Source organism: Aethalodelphis obliquidens, unplaced genomic scaffold, assembly GCF_003676395.1.
Source record: "Aethalodelphis obliquidens isolate GAN/ISIS:26980383/991018 unplaced genomic scaffold, ASM367639v1 scaffold5, whole genome shotgun sequence".
Lineage (NCBI taxonomy): Eukaryota > Metazoa > Chordata > Mammalia > Artiodactyla > Delphinidae > Aethalodelphis > Aethalodelphis obliquidens.
Window position 1 is genome coordinate 27,472,419 of NW_020837949.1, and position 14,753 is coordinate 27,487,171.

Genomic DNA, 14,753 nt, shown 5'->3' on the forward strand with positions numbered 1-14,753 from the left:
GTCATTAGGTTGGACCCCAGTGCAATATGCCTGGTGTCCCTTTTTATAATAGGGCCCGGACGGGCACGCTGCCATTACCTTACGGCTGCTAGTGGGAGGCCTTCCTCTCGAAACTATTATCGCGAGACTGTTAGCGCGTGATCCTTAGCGCGAGACTGCGAGACCGCGAGACCGCGAGACCGCGAGACCGCGAGACCGCGAGACCGCGAGACCGCGAGACCGCGAATCCGCGAGACTGAGAGATCGCGAGACCGCGAGACCGCGAATCCGCGAGACTGCGAGATCGCGAGACCGCGAGACCGCGAATCCGCGAGACCGCGAGACCGCGAGACCACTAGACCGCGAATCCGCGAGACCGCGAGACCGCGAATCCGCGAGACCGCGAGACTGCGAGACCTGCAGACCATTAGCCAACGGTTAACCTCACAGTGGTCCTTCGGGCGGAGAGTGCGGTGAGAAGTAAGTGGCTGCCTTCTACCCCCGGGGCCTTCCAGGCCCTCCGTGCTTGGGCAGGCGGGTGAGCTGGAGGGTCCGGGGACAGGCTGAGAGCTGTGTTCCGCAGGGCTCCAGAACCCTCGCCACGGCCGCCCAGTGGCCGGGCCCAGGCCTTGGAGCAGCAGCATACTAATTCTTTACTAAGTTCTCTGAGGTTGCAAAGAAAAGACAAGCCAAGTTAGATGATATTAGATTATTATAAAGATACCCTAGAAAATAAAGAAGCATGGAAACCCATCACAGCAGCTATATTTATTCAGAAGTGCATCATGACATTGAGGTCCATGAAGAACCAGAACAAAGGCCCATTTTCACCCAGGATATTTCAGATCGAGGCCTAGAAACCCACCTACTATTGGGGCAGCCACCCATTAGTGAGACTATCCAATATGGAACACCCCAATTGGGCTGAATTTTGCACCGAGCTATCTCAGTAGCAGATGACATACCGTTATGTCCATACCATATAAATTTACATTATGCAGGGCACCTAACCATGGCTGGATCCCTGGGTGCTGTGTCTATTTCATTTTATGCACCTGGAATAAACCATGGTGTCTTAGATGCTCATTTCCTTACAAAGGGTCTGAAAGCTGTACTTGTCTACTATTCCTCTCTGGTATCACTGCTTCTGGAGGTAGGTGCTATCTAAATAACAAAACGTTGGTTCTCAAACATGAGTTTGTAATATTAACCTGTGATGTTTATTTAAAATGTAGATGTCAATCCACAGTGCCTAGGTGTTTTGGCTGGATAGATCTAGAGGGAGACCAGTACGTCCATTTTTTAAAAACACTGTCAGTGTTTCTGATGAAGATAGTAGAGGATCACGCTTTGAGGAATTCCATATAGAGAAAACCCAGGAATAGATGTATTCTTAGTGTGCTTTGCTTTGTCCAGAGTCACTTGAAGTTATTCAGAGTTTAATCTGGTCATATAATCGTGCACTAAGTTTCTTTTAAAGTGTAACATTTCAGAATAGGGCCAAGATACCCATAGAATGAGAAGAGAGCTCCTAAGAGGAAAAACAAAAAGGGTTTTAGATGTTACCTGTCACATCAATATTAGAAAAAAATCTGTGTCAGAAATGATTCTGTGCAAAGTGGCCGTAATTCGCAATCATCAGCACCACCTCTACACTGTTAGACGCCATTAGAATGGGAGCCATTAGAAGACTACACCAGCTGGACTTGGAAACTTGATGAGATTGTAGCCCAGTGACAGATGGTAACAGGGAAAATAATGCAAAACACAACTAAATGATAGCTGGAAATGAGGGTGCATATTGAGAGGTGGCACACCATAATCTTTAATGAGAAATTAAGTTCATTTAACTAAGCTTGTCTAAGCCCTCAGTATTAGGTTGTGTGAGATTTTAGGAAAAAAACTTTGCCAAACAAGAATAGACCATTTCTTTAATAGAGAACTTAAACATAATCATTTGTCTTCTTATATTGATTGTTAGATATTTCCATTACCAAGCTTTCTTTGAAATATTTTTTAATTGATTTCTTCTAGGTTTAATAGGTAAGTGTTTATAAAGCATCAGTGGGAAATTTTGCTGCTAGGTAGCAATGTAAAACTTATGAATCATTTGTTAGGAAGCAATAGAGGTGATCTCTCCCCTACATGTAACTCTCCTGAAAAGATTAAATGGGTAATACTTCTAAAATATTATGGAAGATTTAATTAAAACTACATAATTCAGCATATAGGTTTTGGAGAAGCAGTGTCTGTCAGCAAGAATGGGAAGATGGGCTCTGGAAAATAGATCAGAAAGGCTAAGCATGAAAGAAGCTAGGGTCAGTTAAGAGCTAAGACAGCACAAAGGACCCAAAAACAGAGTGGTTGAGAGCATAGGTCATATTTTTCTCTCTCTCTTCCCCCCCCCCCAAGTTTATAATCCTAACTAACTCTTCTCTATCTGTTAAGCAGAGATAATAACAATATCTGTTTCATAGGACTGCTGCAAATAGTCAATGAGTTAACACAGGTAAAGGACTTTGGACAGTGCCTGACACATAGTAAGTTTCAAGCAGCTCTTGGCTTTTATTATTAACAGGAGATCCATGCTACTCTAAGACAGAGGATTTAAATAATAAAACCTTCCCCACAAGCAAGCCAAATCCCTTCTTCTCTTTCAGTTTAAACTCATATTCTCTTATTCTGTCATTATGGCAATAGGGACTAGCCGGCCACTTTTCTCTACATGATGACCCTTCACACTCTGAATGATTTCATGTAATCAGAAACATTTGTGGATGTAGAGCTCTTCAGGGAAAAGCGTGTCCCAATCTAATTTCACAAAGTAGTGTCAGGAAGGAAACAATCAATGAGGTTACTCCAAATCAAAGCACTTTAGGGAAACTCTTTTAATCCATCTTTAGGCCAGTAAAGCATGGAGAGAGAATCACTGATGTGCAAAAGATGTGTAAGAAAGGTGTTCTTACAGCTATATTTTTTACTATATGTTGAACTAAAATTAAATGTGGGGAAATGTCTAATCTTTTAAGTAAAAATAATTTAGTATCTGTTTCCATATTAAGATATCAGAGTATTTGTTTTGAATCTTGGACTTTATAATACATGATTTTAGTTTTTTTCTAATCTTGGTTTTAGTCTTCTATTTTAAGTAACAACTTGAAGGCAGAGGACAACACTTACACATATTTAGATTCTCACAAACCCAGGAAATCTTCTACGTATTATAAGTGTTCATTAAACATTAGTCCTCTGAGTCCATAGTAGTCAAATTAGAAATTTAGGAACTAACTTAATTATTTCTGAGTTGTTTATTGAAAGTAATGGCAACTGGTGAACATCACATGGTAATATAAATGTCCCATAAATATGTTACTTCAAACCATGCAGATAGTAAATAAAATGTAAACCACATTTTTTTTAACATCTTTATTGGAGTATAATTACTTTACATTGTTATGTTAGTTTCTGCTGTATAACGAAGTGAATCAGCTATACATACGTATACATATATCCCCATGTCCCCTCCCTCTTGAGCCTAAAATATGGAACGCTTCACGAATTTGTGTGTCATCCTTGCGCAGGGGCCATGCTAATCTTCTCTGTATTGTTCCAGTTTTAGTACATGTGCTGCCGAAGTGAGCACCACATTTTCTTTAATAAGCACTGAGAGTGCTCATGGGCCAGTTGCGGGATCCGTGGATGAGGCATCCCAGTGCCTCATGGGTGGGGTTCTTGGTGGAGTCTGTGATGCATTTAGTAGGACCCGAGTCCCTTTACTGCCCTCTTCGAGTCCTCTCTCTTCGCCTCCCTCTTCCCCCTAGTCCTGCAGCTCCTGACTCAGTACTCTGTAGGGAACGAGAGAGAAATGTGCCTCTTTGGCAACATCGCACACAGGGGGGGAAGCTAAGTTCTGACTCATGCACTCACTTTCCCTCATGGGAGAAATCACAGGCCAGAAAATTCCCGCTTGGCACTAAGCTGTGCCACTTTTTTTTGGCGGGGGGTGGGGGTAGGTGACACAGGTAAAGTTCCTCTTAACCTCTGTAATGCATCCTGACTTGTATTGTTTGGCTCCAGTGGTGTGCTGAACTTCTCCACTGGAAACCTGGAAAAAAAAGGCTCTCTCATCCGTAGGTGATTGTCTAAGGCACTGTTCTCCCGGGACTCCCAGGCTGCAACCGAGAGAGGCTGGAGCCAGGTCACAGGCCACTGCTGAATGTGTAGACAAAGGCACTTTTGCCTGTGGATTGATGTCAAGTTGTTGTTGTTAGGATGGGGGATACGACAAAGGACGTCCTATTAGCGATGACGCTGACGTCACCATTGAACATATACTTAACTCATACAGATTCCTCCCTAATGGAGCAATGTGCTTTGCTCCCTGTGTTATATTGTCACATCACCTGTCTCCCTGGAATCAATACCAGCCTCAGGCCTTCCCAGACTTCTTTCATTGTCATTGAGTTCTGAGGTTGTTTCATTAGACTACTCAGATCCCTGTAAGAAATAAATCAGAGCCTTTGACACTACAGACCCAGAGTTCTTCCTTTCAAGTAGTATCAGGATAAGTTTTACATATTAAACATTAATATGTGTAATTCTTCTGCTGTTTCCCACAACACAGAATTGAAAGATACATAACAAAAGAGAATCCGAATGTTTCAGGGTGATTTTTTCCTAAGAAGTCTAGAATACTTAAAAAAAAAATTTTATCATTCATGTCTTCCCACCCATATGTACTTGGGAAATGGTAAAAGCATTGCAAATTACAGGAGATCATGTGATGTGAATCTAAATATGAGAATCCAATGAGTACAAACTGTGAATTATAACTTTGTAATACTCTTCCAGTAATTGCATGAGATTAAATGTTTCCCTTGCATTTTGAATTCTTTTAACTGTAAGGTTAATCTGTTATTTCATGTTCTATAGAATTTTACTTTGCTTTTGCTCATGTTTGTTTTCATCTTCTATGTCTGTAGTTTAGGCAGTTCCTTACTAAATTGTCATCGGCCCGTGAGGTTGGTGAATAACTGCTGATATCATTTAAACTGTGGAGAATATATAAGCACCCCAAATATTCCTTACTTACTGAACTTTCCACTCTTTTAAAATTAAAACATTTCATGTCCCTTAATCTCCTATTAAAATTCAGATGTGATACTTGGAATAAATAATGTTTTAAGTCATTATCATTCACTAACACATCTTGTAATCAACTTAGTAAATATACATAGTTCATTGAATCTTAAGTAGGTAAGTTTTATAAATAATTACTCTTTTCATGGATTTATTATTTTTAGTGCTATTTATTTAAAAACTATTTTAACTTTTGACCAAATTAGAGCAGTTTAATATACAATTCCTGATAGGTTAATGAATACTTATTTCAGTGATAGACTTTTTTTTTTATATAAAATAAGAGATTGAGATGAGGCAGAGATATTAGCTTAAACTTCAGTGGTACTTACATATGAACTTAAGAAGTTTATAGGTCCAAGAATCAAACACTAAAACCTAAAATGGAAGTTTAATAAACTCTTTTCAACTGTTACAAATGTAAGAACAACTCTATAGAAAGGGAACAACCTCCACACACACATGACCAACAAATGTTAAAAATCTTCCAATAAATATTTGAAACTAAAGTGTACATTAAAATAATAATGTGATATCAGAGGGTTTTACCTCTCAATTTGTCATACTTTAAAAGTTGGTACCAACGATTGTACCGAGAAAAAAACAGGTAATCCCTTACATTGATGGAGGCAACGTTAATTGATACAGCCTTCTTGGCAGTTGGATGAGAGGTACACAAACTTTCTGGCAATTAAAAAATACATACCAAATATCTTGAAATACATGTTTATCAAGTCAGAAATACCTCTGCTAAAAAGTTGTTCTGAGAAAATAATGTATCTGCAAAAATTAACTGTATAATTAAAGGCTGTACGTGTCCAATAATCTGGGTGAAGGAAGTAACTGTGTTTCTTAAATTATTGGCTAACCTTTTAAAATGATGTTCTAGAAACATGTTTATTGACATAAAATTATTTAAAATTATTGCTTATGTGAAAACCCATTTTTTGAAAAGAATATAAATATCAGTGCATGTAAATATATTCCCCAAATTACATACCTATGTGGTGGGAATTTGTGTAATATCTATATTTTTTACGTTGGTTCATCTATATTTATAAATTTGTTCAGTGAATATGTACTTAAAGTTTTTTAAAGTAATCTAATAATTATTATATATAAATGGAATATGCCTTAAGTATATCATCCAAAAAAAGAAAATCTCCTTAAGCGGTGATCCTTTCTAATGAAGGAAAATCAGAAAATGTATTAGAAACTCTTCGAGCCATACACTCAGCACAATGTCCTCATCTCTGACAAATATTTTTCTTCACCTCAGTGGTAGAGCCCATAGCTGTATTTATAATGGCTAATGCTGGTGGTACGAAGTGAGTACATTTGTGCAAACAAAGCCACTCAGGGTCTCTTCCTCTTCTGGAACTGGAATTCATACTGATCCCAGAGCCAAAGGTAGAGAAAATAGGTTTACTGAGAGAGCTAGAAAGAGTAGAGAAGATGGGAGACCATAGAGTACCTTTAGAAAGACAAAAAGGACTAATCTTTTTTTTTTTTTTTTTTTGGTCCGGTATGCGGGCCTCTCACTGTTGTGGCCTCTCCCGTTGCGGAGCACAGGCTCCGGACACGCAGGTTCAGCGACCATGGCTCACGGGCCCAGCAGTTCCACAGCATGTGGGATCTTCCCGGACCGGGGCACGAACCCATGTCCCCTGCATCGGCAGGCGGACTCTCAACCACTGTGCCACCAGGGAAGTCCAAAAGGACTAATCTTAGTTTCAGGCTGTTTTCTAAAGCTGACCAGGCCTGATTGTACTTCCTGTCCCAGGATTCCAGGAGAAACCTATATGGTCTGTTTTGTTCTTAACCAGTTTAAGTAAGTTTCTGTTATTTGCAAAGAAAAAGCATAGATTAAGAAATGGTCTATCACTTAAGAAAAAATAGAAATCACACCAACTATTTTAACAAGAGAATGTAATAGAGTTGATTTAGATACTGGAGAGCTGAAAAGACAAAAGAGAGAACATTGAAGTATGGTAGAGGAATCTACCATCCCTAGGGCTGGGATAGTAAAGAGAAAAGAGTGGGAATACTAGAAGAAATAGTAGTTTGAGGACAGATTGCCTGGCTGGGGCTTGTAACTCAAAATCCTAGAGGATAGGTGTCAGGAAGCTGGGACTCAGATATGTGAGGAAAGGATACCAGCCAACTGGTGCTGGTCTCTGAGAAGGCAAAATGAGATAGGTTTTTTAAATTTTGGGAGGAGAAGTGGAAACTAGAACCAACTGCTACTGTACCTACTGCCCAGGTGAAAAATCATTGCTCATATGATGTTGACAGTCACAGGAAGCAAAACAGGAAAGAACATGTCCCTTTTTCCTTCTCCAGGCCTCCAGTCTTTCTTTAGAGTTCTCCATTGTCAAAGTCTAACAGGGAGACAACTGGCAAAACAGAAACGTGATTTGCAGAGTCCCAGCCCTAGTAAGATAAGGCAGAATATAAAAGAGTCGGTTTGAAACAGAAAGAAAATGGCTTAATAACAAGTAAATATGGTAAAAGTAAATTTTATGTTACTTCTAAATTTTATGTTTATGCCAAATACACAGTCTAAAAATACTTTCAAAATGAATGAAAGCACTATAGAGAAATCATAGGAACCACTCAACAGATGAATGAACAAATTCAGGGGAAATTTGCTATTTTGGCAGCCTATGTCCTACTAAAAAGTCTTTTAATTAGCTTTGTTTAGCCCTAAATATAATTTAGTTTGTGAATTTAGAAGAAATTTTGTATGTTTCAGTTGAACAAAAATGAAAAATTCAGTTGGTAATATTTTTGTTCAAACACATTGTATTTCAACAGTACCAAAATGAAGACCAGAAAGTCAAAAATAAATGGTAACTATGTGAGGTGATGGATATGTTAATTGGCTTGATTGTGGTAATCATTTCACAATGTATGCATATATCAAAACATCCATTGTATTCCTTAAATATATGCAATTATTTGTTTAAAAAAGAACAGAAAAAATTAAATACTCCTAAATCTATTGAAGAAATTGAATCAATTTTTTAATTATTTTTATAAAACAAAGAAAAGCACATTCTTCAAAAGCTTCACCAGAGAAAATTTCCATACATTTAGGTAAGAAATAATGCCAATTTTATTCTAAGAGCTTTTTATGCTTTTTTTTTTGGGGGGGGGGTAGCCACACTGCGGTATGCAGGATCTTAGTTCCCCAACCAGGGATCAAACCCGTGCCCCCTGCAGTGGAAGCATGGATTCTTAACCACTGGACTGCCAGGGGAGTCACCGATTATAGATAAACTTTTTAAAAGAGTAGAAGAAGAGTAAATACTTCCCATTTCACTTTATGCCAACATAGATATTACAAGAAAGAGAAACTACTGACCACTCTCTAGATGCAAAAATCCTTTTAAAAATTTGTTAAATCAAATATAGGCATATATGAGAAGAATAAGGCATCATAACTAACTGGGGTTTATCCCAGGAGTGCAAAGTTGGGTAAACATTAAAAATTAATCAGTGTAATTTTCTACATTAACAGAATGAAGGAGAAAAGATGATCATTTTAAGAGGTGTCAAAAAGGTATCTGATAAAATTCAATACCTACTCATGATTTTAAAAAGCTGTTAGCATACTGGGACTAGAAAGGAATGTTCTTAAGCTTATAATGGTTGTCTATGAAAAACCCATAGCTAACATTGTACTTGATGAAAGAGTAAATGCTTTCACCCTGAAGCCAGGAATAAGATTCAAATGCCCACTCTCACCACGTCTATTCAACATTGTACTAGAGGTCCTGGCATGTGTAACAAGACAAGTAAAAGAAATAAAAGGTACAAAGATCAAAAAAGAGGAAGCAAAACTTTATTTGCGTGTGACATGTGTGTGTATATTTTTTTAATCCAGAAAAAATATACAGGAAAACTATTAGAACTAATAAATGGGTTTGGCAAAATTGCAGGATTAACAAGGTTAATACACAAAAATCAAGTTTTTTCTGTATACTGGCAATAAATCAGTAGAAAGTAAAATATTAAATGAACATCATTTGCAACAGCATCAAATACCTAAAAGTAAATCTAATAGAAAATACGAAAATCCTCTACAATGAAAATTTCAAAACTTTATTAAGAAAAATCAAGTAATTAAATATAGCATTCACCACGTTTATAGGTTGGGAGCCTTAATATTTTTAGGACATCAATTATCCCCAAATCAACCATGGTTTCAATGCAATCCCAACCAAAAATCCAGAAAGGTGTGTGAGTGTTTGTCAGAGTGTAAACTGGCAAGACGCTCCTAAGAGTTATATAAAAATTCAAAGAAACTTGAATAGACAAAACAAACTTGAAGAAAAACAAATTTGGAGGACTTAAACTATAATATTTCAACATTTATTATCATGCCACAATAATTAAAACTGTGGCATTAGTGCAAGGACAAATAAATGGAACAAGGGAATCAAATAGCCAAGGCACCACAGCAATTCCGTGGGAAATGAACAGCTTTTCAGGAAGTGGTTCTGCAGTAATTGGATATCTGTATAAATTTTTTGAAGGACCTTGACTCCCTACTTCATACACTATACAAAAATTGAGATTTGTCAAGGGCAAATGTGAAAGGTAAATAAATAAAGCAAATAGAAAAAAATAGTAGACAGTATTTTTAGTAAATATTTTGGGATAGGCAACTATTTGTTGTACAGGACACAAAGAGCAGTAGCAATTAAAAATGGATTTGTTGGACTGCTTTAAAATTAAGAACTTGTGATCATCAGAAGACACCATTATAGGATATGAAAACATTACTGGGAAATGATATTTGCAGTTTATATAACTGTCAGGGGCTTGTATCCAAGATATTTAGGAACTCAAGCAAATCCATAAAAAAAAAAAAACCCAAGAAAATATTGAGCCATAACCTGAAACAGGCATTACAAAAAGAGGAAATCAAAATGGCTAATAAATGTATAAAAATGTGTTCAATTTTATTGCACTACCAACTCCATGAAAATGTCAACATGAAAAGAACAGACAAAGATGACGAGGATGTGGAACAATTGGAACTGTCATACACTGCAGTAGACATTTACATTGATATTATCAATTTGAAAAATTAGCAATACCTACTAACGTGGAATTTACACACACGTTATCAAGCTTCTATTCCTAGATGTGTTCCCACAATGTTTTAAATGTTAATATGAAGAACATATACAAGGACATGCATAGCAATGCTGTTTTAATAGCCCTAAACTGGATAAATATAGTCTATTTGCAGTAAAATTGATAAATAAATTGTGGTATATTTTTTTAAAAGGAACACTACAGAGCAATGACAGTGATCAAACTACAATTTCATGCAACAGCACAAATATACTGTTGAAAGAAAGGCCATAACCAAAAGAACATATACTAAGATCCTATTCATAGAAAGTCAAACAACAGACAAAACTAACCAATTCTATTAAGTCAGGATATTGGTTGCCCTTAGAATGGGAAGAGGGGCTGGATGGGGCATAAAGAGGCCTCCTGAGGTGCTGGTAATGTGCAGGGTAAGTGGGTGTGTTCAATTTGTGAAAACACATTAAGCCACTCATGATTTGTGTATTTTTAAAATGTAATAATCCAATCATATTTACATTAGCAAACCTGAATGGAAGGACTAAGTAGCTAATTAAACAGAAATGAGGAATAATGTGATAACTGGAAGACAGATCCAAAGAAATGTTGATAAAATCAGAAGAAAAAGATGAGGGATTAAAAGATGCAGAAGGTAGAATGACACGTGCTAATATATAAAAAATAGTATTCCAGAAGGAGAGAATGGAGAGAATCAGGGAGAACTAATATTGGAAAAGGTAACGGTTAATCATTTACTAAAACTGATGAAAAACTAGAATGTTCAGTTTGAAGAATCACAAGAAATCCAAATGAGGATAAATAAAAACCAATACACACTAAAGTGTAGTGAAACACAAAATACCAACACACCACACATACACATAAACTCAAAATTTAAGCAGCAAGAGAAAGAAAAATTATCTCAAAAAGGAATGACAATTATCCTGGAAGCCGGAAAACCGTGGAAAATATCTTCAATCTAGACTTGTATACCACATGCCTGTACCCTAGATGAAAGTAAATCTGGCTATGTGACTTTACTTGCTTCTTGGGAGGGCTTAATTTACAATGTTGAAAATTACCGAAAAGTAAGAAGAATGTTCAGAGATGTTGGACAGCTCCATCTGATGAATATCCTCTAAATCCCATCCTTTGATTGCCCACCAACAGCATGCTAAGCTTCCAAATATTAATTCTCTCACCCCAGCAGAAGAATGCTGCTTCAGTAAAGGCAAAGCAAAATAAAATGTGTTCATTTGCTCCCTAAAGGGGTTCAGAATGAGCCTCCCCACAAAGTGCCACATTAGCATGTGGAATATTTTGAGCTAAAGGCACCTGAGACCCCGTGGGCTCAAGCGAAACTTCTGTTCCTTCCTTAACTACCTAGAAGAATTTAAATTGGGGGTCTTTCCCGGAATGAGAATTATTACCAGAGATAAATTTTATCTGAGTGACCCATCTGTCTTTCAGGGCAAACATCAGATTACTATACATCGGCTCTTCTTATGGTCCTGTGAATTGCCTTCCTCCCCTTTGAAACCCTAGGCCCTTTTCCCATTCCTTGACTCAGGATAGCATACATCCCTCATTTAACTCTTCTGTCTTGAAATAAAATAAAATTTGTTTTTTTTTCCTGTTAAATCTGTCTCATGTCAATTGATTATTAGACCAGCCAAAAGAGCCTTTTAAGGGTAGAGGAAAATTCTTTCTCCCCTACACTCCCTTAAAAGGAATGATCCATAAATTTCATCAGTTACTGCATCCAACTCCAATTTATATATTCCTAGGCCACATGCTCTTCTCCCCTGGATTACTCACAATGCTGGTTTTGTTTTTTAAATTTTTTTAAATTAAGATTAACGTATAACATATTAGTTTCAGGTATACAACATAATTTTATATTTGTATATATTGCATAATGAACAACACAATAAGTCTAGCTAGTATCCATCACCATGCATAGTTACAATGCTGATTTGATATTCTATAATTTATCAGCTAAATTCTAAGAATAACCACCAGCCACAAGCCCTATATAAAATACTAGACGAAGTGGGGGAAATAAAACTTGATTAATACTTTAAACACCATTTTCATTTCTACAAATAATCACTAGACCATAGTTGGTATAACTTCCATCCTTCCACACTATTCATTCAGTATTTCCTTTGTCCTCAGCCACCTCAGCTCATTAACACTTTTTGACTGGCAAGGAGAACCAAACTTCATTCATTAGAGTAGTGAACATGTGATGATCCTGCCTGGATGGATATGCTGTAGTGTTCCATTAATTCTAATGAACATGATAGTACAAGAGGACACTAGGGGATCCCAAGGTTCCATCTTACTCCTTCCAGTCCTTATTGTTTACTTCTGTGCAAAATGCTCTGCAAAATGCCTTCTGCTGCTTTTTAGTATCTTGAGAATAGCTACCATTTGTTTGGCACTGCAGCTGGGAATCTTTGGGAAACTTGAGGCCAAAAATACATATAGACACCCCAAATTATCTTTAGACAGCATAAATAATATACCTTCTCCATCTATGTATTGCTATTTTTATAATGTATAGATGCATTGCTGGTTAGTAAAGTACAGTTTATTTCATTATTTCACACATTTAACTTTTATTGAGGGGATTTGGTCCATCTCATCACATGAACCAAGAGTAGGGGTGGAATGGATGCCCCCGGGAAAAATTTATTGTTACCAGAAGAAAGGTCATACCTTTTGAGCAGGGAAAAGCAGCAAATAGTCACCACATGTTTTATTTTCAAAAATCTATATAAGCATGGAAAAATGGGAATGAGAATTGGAAGTTTTGAAAATTTGCTAATTCTTATCTCTTCCACTTGAAGCTCTGTATGCAAATACAATGAAGAAAATGGCCACCATGATAAAGTGTCAAAAATCTTAGATTTGGTCTTGCAATATCACAACAAAATTATTTAATATCGGGACTTCCCTGGTGGCACAGTGGTTAAGAATCTGCCTGCAATGCAGGGGACACGGGTTCGATCCCTGGTCCGGGAAGATTCCGCATGCTGCGAAGCAACTAAGCTTGTGTGCCACAACTACTGAGCCCACGTGCCACAAATACTGAAGCCCATGCGCCTAGAGCCCATGCTCTGCAACAAGAGAAGCCACCACAATGAGAAGTCCGTGCACTGCAAAGAAGAGTAGCCCCTGCTCACCGCAACTAGAGAAAGCCTGCGCGTAACAACAAAGACCCAACACAGCCAAAAATTTTTTTAAAATAAAATAATTATTTAATATCTATGGACATGAGTTTTCTTGTTCTAAAAATGTGGGGGAAGGGCAGGGAGAGAAAGAATTGAATAAGATGAGCTCTAAAGTATCAAAAGCTCTATCACTACCAAAATTCTATGTTTCTTTATCTCTCAAGATTCTTGATTAGAAAAACCTCATTTTTCCTTTTTCTGTTTAAGAAATTGGCATTTTTAGTATGTCATGCTTCCCAATTATTCAGATATGCCATGGGAATAATCTTATTGTCTGGTATTAGGGTTTGAGTGAAAACAGAGCTGCACTATCTAATGACAAATATATAATGAAAATGTTTTATGGAAGTCTGGTTACATATTTTGTTGGGATTGTTTCTCTGATCTGACTAACACATGATTCGGATGCTTTTGCAGGAAAAGGATGGTGTGTTAGGAATAGATTAGAGCTCATCATTAAAACGTGTTGCACTAACACGAGGTACAGAAATCACGCATTTGAGTCCAGGAGAATAGTGCCAAACGAATCATAATTGTCATTCTTTCAGTGAACCCTAAACAGGATGCTATAGAACCCTGGATAGAAAGATAATAATCACTATCCTTTATTGAACATCTGCTATATGTGACAGCTGTTTTGTATGTTTTCTGTAACATTCTATTATAAACCATATTGAAGTGTTGTATGTAGTGACCACCAGGTAAAATATATGTATGACGAAATGATGAGATTAGGGCTCAAAGAGATTAATAACATACGTAAACTCACAGATCTGATAATTGGTAGACATGGATCCATTCTCAGGTCCCTTGGATTTTATGAGACCTTTGTCTTTTCCACTTTGAGACCATGACCTTTTGTAATCTCCAAAAAGGGAACGCTATGTTCCCTGTGAAACATCTCTGCCACATTTGTGTAAGGTCGGATCTTAATAAACGGCACCGCGAAACAGAGGAAAGCTTCAAGTGAGCTTTATTAGGGAGCGCTCCCAGGCGAGGTTCACTGGTCCGAGAGAAAGGGGCCAGAGAAGTCGCACCCGGGCGAGGATTGGGCAAGATTTTATAGGGGAAGAAGGGAAAGGGGTGTGGTGAATCTGGGAGGGCGCAGGGTATTCCTTATTTGGTGGTCTTTTCGGGTATCCTGGGGGACCGTTAGTCCCGCCCCTCGAAAGGCGGGAAGGCTGGGCTGGGTTCAGAGTCCCCAGGTCAGTTCCTGGAACTGGGTGGTCCGGAAAGTCTCCAGGTCAGTTTCTGGAACTGGGTGGTCCGGAGAGTTTCGGTCTGATGCAA

General features: G+C 37.7%; 1 protein-coding gene and 1 non-coding gene across 2 annotated transcripts in view; one reads left to right on the top strand and one right to left on the bottom strand.

Moving 5' to 3' along the window:
* The first annotated feature begins 991 nt into the window (after nt 1-991).
* The window catches only part of LOC113618560 (testis-specific Y-encoded protein 1-like), a 40,344-nt gene continuing 26,582 nt past the window's right edge, over nt 992-14,753 (top strand). The window contains 1 exon segment of the mRNA XM_027102774.1: nt 992-1,132. Within this exon segment, the coding sequence (XP_026958575.1) occupies nt 992-1,132 (141 nt within the window).
* On the bottom strand, nt 3,516-3,622 carry LOC113618616 (U6 spliceosomal RNA). The gene has a single exon (XR_003432052.1). It is a non-coding gene; the product is annotated as a U6 spliceosomal RNA (small nuclear RNA).